Below are 11,174 nucleotides of genomic sequence, written 5' to 3' on the forward strand. Positions count from 1 at the left end.
CAGACTGCAAATCCAAACATTTCTAAATGGCTGGTCATTATGGGACATGTAGTTCTCAATTTTACCTCTGTCACAGAATTAAGTCAGTCGGAATTCCCACAGCGAACTACAGTACCCATAATGCCCAGCTGCTGTGTGCTCCGTAGAGGAGGAGCGTGCCGGGTGTGCGAGCGTTACCGTAGGGAAGATGGTGGAATCTGAAGCAGCAACGTGCACGATACTCCGTCCCAAACATTTCCAAAAACATTTACCATCACAACCTGGTATTAGATATCGGTTACCCGGGGACAATCATAGATAATATATACTAAAACTAAGATAGAATTATTAGTATTATTTTGATTTCGGTGCGAGGCGCACCTTACATTGAGGTGCCTGAAACGTGGGGCCAAACTGCACAGATCACAGTATTTTGATACTCTGGACAGGATTTCTCGGCTGGGATTGTTTATATACAGATTACTGTGTATTGTGTGTTGTTCTCTATAATCTGTGTCATTTGGTGTTTGGAGCGGCTGTCAGCATGCCACGAAGCAAAAAGGGGAAACGCGGTGGGAACAGTTCGAGTAAGGGTGAGTTTATCTGTAACACCTTCTGCTGTCATAGGCAGTATAAACACAATTACACGGCAAAATATCACTAAGCAATATAATATTTATATAATTTTTATAATATCTTTAAAACAAGATCATTATACTTGCATAAACTGTGTAAAGAGTCGTTTTCAATCTCTCTTCAATTATTGTTCCTACTCCATTGTTTTTTTTTTTTTTTAAGAATAAACCTCACGAAATTGTAATTTATGTTAAAACAAGAAAATAATGTAACATTTTAAAATAGGGTAATATGTACAAGCCATGCTTGGTTTGGTGACATTGACCAGCTGGAAACTCTCTTCTCTCTTTCCTTTACGATTTTAAGCCAAAATATTGAAATAATGATGCATATTCATTTACAATTGTTTTCAGGCATTACGTTCCCCACATAGCTTTGATTTAGTCTTGCTGATGTGGCTGTAACCATTTCAGCACCATTTACAGCTGAGCTTCATTTCAAGAACCAGCCTTCTAAAAACGTGAATTATAAATAAACTAAATACAATTATTAAATAATAATCTAAATGTTTAACTATGACTGTTTGGGAAACTGTGTTTGCCCTTTATCTCAGTAGTAAGGATAGAAGCAGAGTGATTGACTGTCAGGGTTATTCAGTCTGCAGCATGACAGGTGACGCTCATGCCGGCTCGTGTATATTTAGCCCAAGTGTTACGGAGCCACGAAAACCCGGCCTTCCAGGACCACTCACGCGAGGTGTATTACAGACATTTCTGATTAAACATTGAACCGTTCGTCTCGAACGACAGTTTTCTGTTAAGTTCACGCGCAGAGCAGCGTCACGTGCAGCGTCAGCACGACTCGTGCGTGTGTACCGCCTGCATTTATCTCGTCAGCCGGTAAATGCAGGCATGACAAAAACGGGTCTTTCTCGTGACAGAATTCTCTGCGGCGAATGCTGAGGGGTTTTGTTTGAATGTTGTCAAATCACTTGATTAAATTTCTGTGTGCTTGTCCTGGCTGAAATCAAAACAGGTTAAACAAACAAATCTACGATGGTTTGCTGGTCTTCGCTGGTTTCAGGCGGTTTTTACAGCTGCTTTAAGATTGTTGTTTGTAGATAGCTGGTGGACAAAGTGAATTCCCATCCTAATCATCTGAAAAATGAACCAAAACCATGACCAGATTGGGAGCCCAGCACACCATTAGAGGTGTTTTTCAGCATGGCTGTAAATTTGAGGTTACTGCAATAGTTACTTTTCTGTGTTGGCTAGCTTTGTCCTACCAGTTAAAGTTGAAATGTCAAACTGATCTCAGATAAGATCTGTGAGTATTTTAATCTGTCTCTTCCTCCTGTTCACTGTGAGCAGGCTCACTTCGACAGGAAGTGCTTCAGCTGCAGTTGTCAAAAACTGTCCTGTCACGTCCAGGTAGCGTGACCTGATCTTGATTGTGACCACATGCCTCTCACCCCATTAATGTTTAATGAGCAGCATGTCAATGTCCATTCATTTGTATTTGTTTACATCGTCTCTCATTTCTCTAATGTCTTTCATGACTTGAGAACCAACATTCCCCACAAGCATATATCACTTCTGCTTCCTTGTGAAAGCATACCTATAGATCAGTGTTTCTCAACATTTTTTTGGTCTGTTGTACAGCCACATCAGTAAAGGTCAACTACTTTTTTATTGGTACCAAGCCAGAAATGTGTTCCTTTTATCTCCTATTTTACTGGAAATCATTTATCCGTTTCAGAGGCTATTTTCTCACCAATTAGCTTCTTCTGTAATAAGCTAATCTTTCATGAGATTTGACTGTTCTTCCAATCATAAAGAAACTGGGATGATTACCAAAAGTAGTCATTTGTACTTTTTCAGTGGTAGAATTTAAGTACCAGAGGACCCCCCTGGGCTCCACAGCTCCACTACGTGATGAAGCTTCTGGAAAGTTCTGGAACTCAAGTCAAAATATTTGGACTAACTGTTTCTATCCACATTTTGATTTTGCAAAGTCTGAGACTGTTGCGGATTGTCTCAGATATGTTTTCCACCGATCCCCAACCATTCTGGACTGCTCCTCCACATGGCATCCATCCATCCTGAATGCACTGCTGCTTCCCATCTCATTCCTGCTGATCTGATGTCTTGTTATGCTGATGCATGTATTAGTACAGCAGTTAGTATGCACTACCATTTCAAAGTCTATTCTGCTGTCACATTGATACTGATGAGAGATTTATTTTACTGTGGCCAGACTGCGAGCATAAGAGAGTCTTCATTAAAAAAAAAACATTAGGAAAATCTTACCGACCCCAAACTTTTGAACAGTATTATGTACATTAAGCAGACCAGCTTACAAATGAGGAATATCTTCACTAAAATCCTCCCAATGAAATCAGACTTGTCAAGATAAATCAGGATTAAATCAATCTAACTATATCATTTTAGACAATATCTAGTAAAGTAGTATAAAAGGCAGATAAATAATAGTTTCAATGTTTAATCTTTTCAAGAGTATGAAGTATATGGACCTACCTTTCAGAGAGTGGATCAGTGAAGAGATGATTGATTTAAAGAGGATGGAGTCTCCGAGGACTGGATTATTGATGCATGGTTTTCTTCACTCCATTTTAGGTCATTTTTAATCATGACATTGACACTTTAATGTTATGTACTAAAGGTCTGCTGCTGGTATCTCAGGGAAAAATAGTTAGGCCATTGTGTGTGACTTATATGTGTGTTTGAGAGACGCCACATTGAACTTTGGCCTCAGTCAGAGGGAGCTCTGTTTCTTGGATGTGGCTTAGGGTTGCTGAGGAGTGTATATGTGAGTGAAAAAGGTGGGTTTTTCCTATTGGATTCCTATATAGTCAGACTTTTCACACTTTGTCAAAAGTTCAGTTTAAAGTCAGTGGTACACTAGATTGTTAAAACAAAAGTGCACGGGTTGGTTTTGCAATCCTACATGCGTGTTTGTTTTATCTGAGCACTGAAGTGAATCATTGTACATAGGGTTGGTTTAGGTACACGAACTTTGTGGACAGTTGAAACTTGAAACATGCATGATCACTCTGACTGACCCATCTAGGCCTATTCCCCTAACCTATGATCATTCCCTTCTGTGTTCCCTCTTTTATTTATTTAAACCACTATTCATTTTCAATGTGTATCTCTTATTCTTGTCTCTCTCTGTTTCAGGAAGGAATGGGGTGAGAGGCGAGTCTGGTGTGAGTGATGATGATTTGGCGTCTGATGTTCTCAGTCACTGCAGCAGCGCCAGTGAGAGCGCATCTGTTGTAGAAGAGGGCACAGGTACATGCACAATTACAGCTGCATAAATGCACAAACTTTATCGCAAATATGTATTGTCCCTAGCACATCCACACACTGACTCTCTGTGCAGGTGAGGCGGTAGATGAACAAACTGCTCAGGAAGAAACAGAAGACAAACTGAAGCAATGCATCGACAATCTGATGGACAAAAGGTATCAATACGCTAAAATACAACAGTCTGCAATCACACAGTTATTGAAAAGCATATAAGCTCTGCAGCTGTTTCACTCTGTTGTTTTATATGTTTCTCAGTGCTAAGACCCGTCTGGCTGGATTAGAAAGTCTGCGCTTGGCGTTTTCCTCCAGAGTCCTGTACGAATTCCTTTTAGAGAGACGTTTCACCATTAGTGACTGTCTGGAGAGGAGCTTGAGGAAAGGTTGGAATTAGGACTGATTTTCTTTGTCTTTTTTTTGGTTTGTTTTATATATGTTTGTTAATGTATGTTTCATTAGATCAAAACTCATGTTTCATTGTTTCTAATTATTCATTTTATTTATTGTTTTACATAAATACTTGTTTATCTTTTGTGAATTAGTAAGAATTTAAGCACAAGCACTGTAAGGATAAAAAACATTATTTTATTTTACATTATTTTTATATATTTTTCCTGTTGACAGTGTTGCTTGTACTTATTCACAAAAGATGAACTATTTATATAATTAAAAATATAATTAAAAATAATAAAGAGAGGCAAAAAACAACAAAACATGCGTTTTGATCTCATAAAACAAGAAAGATAAACCATTCTGCTTGCTCTTACACTCTAAAGATATCAGAAAGTTATAACCACTGTAATTTTAATATATACAAAGGGCCAAAAATCTAAATCGATTGAGGACAGTGTGCCAAAATGGTATACCATATTACATTTTTATATACATTTTTTATTATTATTATGTTTATTTTTATTATATAAAATTCACTTATATTTCAATGCAATAATAAAGGTCAAAACAAAAACAAAAAAAATTATATTTAGCGGGCCAAATCAAAGGCCATCACTGGCCAACTTTGGTCCGCAGTCCCTGGTTTAAACATCTCTGCTGTAGAAGCTTTTGTTGTACTGATGCTTGCAGTGTGTGATCATTTATGTGGGGTGAAATCCCAAGCTGCACATGGACATGTATCTGTTGTTTCTCCCACTTGGGTTGACTTACTGAGTAAAGTGTCATTCCCTCTAGGTGGAGGAGAGGAGCAGGCGGCTGCTGCAACAGTGGGCGCACTCTTGTGTGGGCAGCTCGGAGGTGGAGTCGAAGGTGAGGAGGGCTTCAAGATGCTCCGCCCCATCCTGAGCTCCATCCTGATTGACAGCTGTGCCAGCCTTTCAGCGCGACAGAGTGTGAGTGATGCCTCAAAATATGTCCATAAACTCTTATTAGATCTATTACATTAACTTTTAAAATGTGATTGTTTAACTATATATCTATCTTTTGTCAGTGCGCTAGAGCTCTAGGTATTTGCTGCTATGTGTCTGCCTCAGACGATCCAGAGGTACGGTCAGATCTTGTAAAACGCATATTAATATTTATAGATCTGCATCTTTGTAGAAGTATCATCTGTCTTTTTCCTCCTGTGTTTTTCAGGACCTGATAAAATCTCTTGGACATTTGGAGAGTGTGTTTGTGGCTGCATATCCCCTGGGTGATGGCACTCTGCCCCCTGTCAAAGCTGGGACCCCTGCACTACACAGCGCCGCCCTACAGGCTTGGGCTCTGCTCTGCACCCTCTGCCCTGCGTCACGCATCGACACCATTCTCAACCAGTGAGTTTGACATGCAAGAAAACACATCTGTGTACAAACTCTACAAACTTAATAACGGGGGCAAAAATATCATATCACGATTTTTTTCATTTTGGTTTTTATTATTTTGCAAGTGACTGAGCAGAACATCCGACTAATTTCCCTGTTTTAAAAATGTAGTCTTACAAGGTAACAAAATATAAAGCCATTTAGGCCAAAGTAGGGGTGGGCGAAGATGAAAATTCATTATTTTATCTTTATTAAAAACAAGAACAAAGATGCACATTATAAATACAATACAATATACAAATGAAATTAACAACAAAATTACTAAATATATAACAAAATATATTAATAACAAAATAAACACACCACAAAATTGAGATCATAGCAACTTGGAAATGTTTGCACGAGCTCTGCAATTCGACACACTAAGTAAAGTCATGTCACATTTATTTATATAACACTTTATATAACATTTTCACTCGCCGACGTCTAACCTCAACTGACTGAACAGGAGAAATAAACAAGCCTCTGTGCACACCTACCTATTATGTAATCGCCACAGACCAATGATAGTATAAAGGTGTTTACCAGCTGTTGCGAACTTTTCCAGAAAGTTTGTTTTGGCCTGATTTTGTTCAAAATGACGTTACAGTAGTTCGTTCTTCGATTTCGCTTGAAGTATATTGTATCCTTTAGGCTACTGTCACTTTAAGATACACACTTCATATTTAAGATACTCTTAATATATGGACATGCATCCCAACTATTTGTTCACTAAAGTCATAACGGCTGTTATGTAAACCTTGTGTGTATTTGACAGTTTAAGCGCAGTAAGATGCGAAAGATAACTTAGTTTAGTACTCACTTAGTTTGACAGGATTTTAGTGTGTGCGCGATTCGGATGTACACGCTCAAAGAAACGACATGTCAGAACAGTGCGTGAATAAAAAAAATGTAACCAGCAAGGCAATGTAAATAAAAAAACTTTTGTGATTGTGAATAACTGCAACGTCACGTGAGAGTAAGCCTACCTCTTTCTTAACGGATCGATTTCTACAAAGCCCCTCCTTCCGAAAAGCGTAGTGTGCTCTGATTGGCCAGCTGACCCAGTGCATTGTGATTGGCCGAACACCTCGAACGTGTGTCGGAAATGTTACGCCCCTTACCATAACGCAAGCTACAGCTTCCAAAGCAATTATAAAGACGGTTAATGTCGTCAGTTTTACCACATCAGTTTAAACCCCAAGTTGGATTCTCGATCGTAATGTGACAAACGCTGCCAGTTTGAAAGCACAATGTTGCTTCAGCTTTGCTTGAGCGGCCAGTGTGAAACAGAACACGTAGTGCATCTAGGTTTGTCATCTTTTCACCACAAGTTATAAGCAGAGAACAGAGGATACTATGTTTGTGAACATAAATCTATCTCTGCGCTTTTGATCGTAAGAGCGACAAACAGTATGTGTTACTCTACACTCCCTCTGTTGCTCTGGCTGAAAGGATAATAGTAATTGTGAGACGGGATAGTGTTTTGTTGTTACAAAGCCACAATCCAAAGCAGGTCTAAAATCTAAGCTGAAGTAATATTAAACGCGTTATAATAATGTATCTGGAAGACTGGAAGAACTGGAAGAAAGGGCAACTCTCTGAGAAAACAAAGGAAATTAACATCTCTCTCTTGTGAAGTTAGCATCACCATTTGAGATGCAAGTCTCACCTCTTTGCCTCTTCCCCCACTCCTTCTCTTTCATGCTGAGATCAGCAAAATTCACCCAAAAATCTGTATGGTTTAATGTGAAAAATTATCATACAGTATTATACATGTTTGGTATCATTTGAAATGTCTCAGTGTGAATGGTACAAATGTCTCATTCCCAATGAAGTAAACCAAAAGGTAATATGTTCTTTAGAGTTTAGAGATAACTTGCACACAGAGTAGGGTGTGTCTTCCAGGCAAATGGCATTCTGCTCCCAAAAGGTGTAAACTCTCAATGCAAATTCCCATTGTTAGCAAATGTTATAAAGAAATGCAACAAGAGGCTCAGGGCGATTTGTAACTCAAATTTGCCCGCGATGCGGAGTGTATGCAGGCACTCCGCATCATGTATTTTATAATGTCAGGTTTGCATCTTCTCTCTTTATTCCAGAGCATTTGATGTTTTGTATTTATCTTTGAACTGATTATGAAATTGGCATGATACATTTACCTGACATAATAAATTGTTACATTTGATTTTATTCTGAATTACTCTGAAATTATTTTCTCAAGTAGATTAAGTGGAGTCTTATGTTAAATTACTTTGCCACGCGGAAAGACAGTAACGCGCAGAGACCTTCACCCGTTCTATTGGATGCCGACATCGGGCCGATCTAGACGGGCTTACGTATCCAATGTTTTTTATGTAATGCTTAATCTGGGTGTTGTCACATGGCTTTTTATTCACCCAGATAAGAGTACTGATAGTCCAATTTGTCTGTAATATAATCTTTCTCTTTGTCTGTATTTCAGCCACTTGCCACGTCTGCATGCGTGTTTAGAAAGCAGTGAGGTGAACTTCAGGATTGCTGTGGGAGAAACCATCGCTCTGCTGTATGAACTGGGCCGTGACATCGATCAGGTGTGTATTGTGTAGTGTTAAATAGGTTTGAGTGTCAGGATGATGGCAGCGTACATAATGTGTGTTGTGCCTCAGGAGTTCGAGTATGAGGACTGTGATGCATTGTGTGAGAGTCTAAAGAGTTTAGCGACTGATGGAAACAAACATCGTGCTAAAAACGACCGCAGGAAACAGCGCTCAATCTTCAGAGAGGTGCTGCACTACATTGAGGTGAAAGGAGAACTGCAACTGATGGTTTTTTTATTTTTAAATAACGTTAATTAGATTCAGATATTTTATAGCTACATTGCATACTGTGCTAATTATCCAGGTTGATCCAGGACTGTCATAGATGATTATGGTTTAAAAATGTACATACACCAGACCAATCATTCCCTTCCATTTTCAGAATGAGGATTTCACAGAGGAGAAGATCCAGTTTGGGATTGAGGTCATCTACATTGATGGCTGGATGCGCCGCAGGATTTATGATGCCTTTAAGGAGGTGCTCGAGTCTGGAGTCAGACACCACCTACAAGTGAGGAGGACCAATTGCAACTCACTGTTGGCATACATAACACTATGTAGTACTGGAGAAAAATCTAGATTTTATACCAATTCATATTTATTTAAATGATCTTAAATGGTTTCTTAAAATCCAAGTTTGATCTTTTAATCTATACACACAAAAAACAAATGAGAAAATCATTGTTTTATAGTGCTCTCTTGCAGCAGTTCTTAACAGTTTTGACTCCAATGCCTCCCCAATGTCTAGAATAATATTTGAAGGCCCCTGCATATAGGTTAATAGTTTTCCTCTGGTACATAATTAAAAATATTAAAATTGGCAAGTTTAAGAAAAGCTTTTTCTTTTAAACCATTGATTTTACATGTCTTTTCCAGTTTGTGTTTCACTGGACAAGGATTTTTTTGCATATTTTACATTTTAGAGCTCGGCTTAACTTACAAAATGTAAATTCTTTATAAAATACATATGACTTTTTAAGATTTTATTAATTTACCTTTCATTTCCATATATATATATATATATATATATATATATATATATACACACACACACACAGTGTTGGGTGTAATTTACATTACTAAGTAATTAATTACGTGTTAAAATTTATTTTGATGTAATATGATCCCCTAAAATTCTTTGGTCATTTCAAGAATAATTAATTACATTTTAAATGTTTTATTTGAAACAATAAATTCTTGTATGGGTCACCTGGTCGAGGTTAAGGGATTTAGAAAGTAATTAGTATTGAGTAATGCAATACTTTTTAGAGGGAGTAATTAGTACAGTAGTCTAAGTAATCTAATTCATTATTAATTATTTCGTTTTTTAGAGTAACTTGCCCAACACTGAGATATGTACATTGTGTATGTATGTGTATATATATCTTATTTTAATGCTTGTTATTTTAAGTCATCTTGAGGCCCCCTTTGAAGTTTGCTAAGCTTCCGTAGTGTGCCCCAGGGCCTGTGGTAGAGGACCACTGATATAATGTGTTTATTATAAAGAACTTTTGTATCTGTTTGTATAGTTTAATCCTTTGCTGAGGGATATTTTTGGACTTGGACCTCCTCTCATCCTGGATGCATCTGTTAAAGCCAGCAGGATCTCCCGCACAGAGAGGGTAATCTCTCGTTTTTTCATTTATTAATGTAATAAATCATACATACTGTGACACTTGACATTTGCAGTCAGATTCAGTTAATTTTGGGAACTGTCTGTCAAGACAATTCATGCAAATAAAAGCAGCACCCTTTATTTAAAATTTAAGTTGTTGATGCATATTCATGTAACCTTTGGCTTGTCTCTTCACAGCATCTGTTTAACTCTGCTGCGTTCAAAGCTCGGACTAAATTGAGGAACAAAGTGAGGGACAAACGTGCCGATGTGATGTGAGGATGAAGGCGACAGAGAGAGAAACACTACATCCTTAAAATCCCCTCGGCTCACTTGAATTATAGTTTGACATACTGCCAAGCCAGACACTTGACAAAATGTGCGTGCGACTGACTGCCTGTGTGCGAGTGTGAAAGGCCGGGTGTGTGTATGCAGTGTTGTTTTTATTTAACATCACAGTTATTAAACAAAACATGAACTATTGTATCTTTGTAACAACCTTTTGTAAGGCTGTATTAAGCTTTTCTGTTAACCTGTTTTACCACCTCAAGAGTTTTTGGGAAAAAAATATTTTTATCATAAACACTTTTCACAAACTTTTTACAGTTCTACAACAAAGAAAGAGGCCAAGAAAAATTAATTCTTTGTAGTTTTTCTGCATGCATTTTATAAACGGACTAAGCTGATGCACCTATGATCTCATGATGCAAACAATTGAAAATACATCTTGGACTGCAGGTTTCCTGAGTTAGTGTAGACCGTTTTGTTAAACCTTTCTCACTGCCACTAAATCATCTGTTTTACATCATACTCATCTGCTGAAAAAGTGTGATTTTTATGGCTCCAAGTGTGACAGTAAATTAATATTCTTATCCCCAAGCTTATTTTTGCCTATATAGATCATGCTTCCAACAGTTGTTTGAATTTATTTCTAAATATCAAGCTACCTTGTCATGACTTTAAAAAAAAAAAAAAGTTAAAGTACTGTATGCAACAGCCAGACTTTTGAAGATAAATAAATTATGTAATTATCCTTCACAGAGTGGGAAGTATTTTTGACAGACAAATGTATTTGTTGTAGTAAGACATTATGGCTTTCATTAAACCGAAATACATTAAAATTGCATCTCACTTAATTTCCTGGGTCTCCGATTACAAATGTATATCATTAAAATGTGCTTGACAGTCCAATTATATATATATATATATATATATATATATATATATAAGGAATGATTTGAGTGTGATGGTTTTAAACATAGACTTTAAAAGGTTTTAAATCGTTTGGAGTGCGATGGTT

The 11,174-nt window shown here is 37.5% G+C and overlaps 1 protein-coding gene across 2 annotated transcripts; it reads left to right on the plus strand.

Moving 5' to 3' along the window:
- The first annotated feature begins 164 nt into the window (after positions 1 to 164).
- ifrd2 (interferon-related developmental regulator 2) lies at positions 165 to 10,995 on the plus strand. 2 transcript variants are annotated; one of them, XM_082188631.1, is made up of 13 exons: positions 165 to 572; positions 1,926 to 1,985; positions 3,756 to 3,869; positions 3,961 to 4,042; positions 4,143 to 4,267; positions 5,073 to 5,230; positions 5,329 to 5,382; positions 5,475 to 5,653; positions 8,145 to 8,253; positions 8,329 to 8,463; positions 8,642 to 8,770; positions 9,789 to 9,881; positions 10,073 to 10,995. In XM_082188631.1, exons 1-13 carry the CDS (start codon positions 524 to 526, stop codon positions 10,151 to 10,153), a joined length of 1,368 nt encoding a protein of 455 aa, XP_082044757.1. In that variant the 5' UTR covers positions 165 to 523; the 3' UTR covers positions 10,154 to 10,995. The 2 variants fall into 2 exon arrangements, with proteins under 2 accessions (XP_082044757.1, XP_082044758.1); XM_082188632.1 differs by lacking the exon at positions 1,926 to 1,985.
- Positions 10,996 to 11,174: the final 179 nt, after the last annotated feature.

This window comes from Leuciscus leuciscus, assembly GCF_965113295.1.
Source record: "Leuciscus leuciscus genome assembly, chromosome: 13".
Taxonomy (NCBI): Eukaryota; Metazoa; Chordata; class Actinopteri; order Cypriniformes; family Leuciscidae; genus Leuciscus; species Leuciscus leuciscus.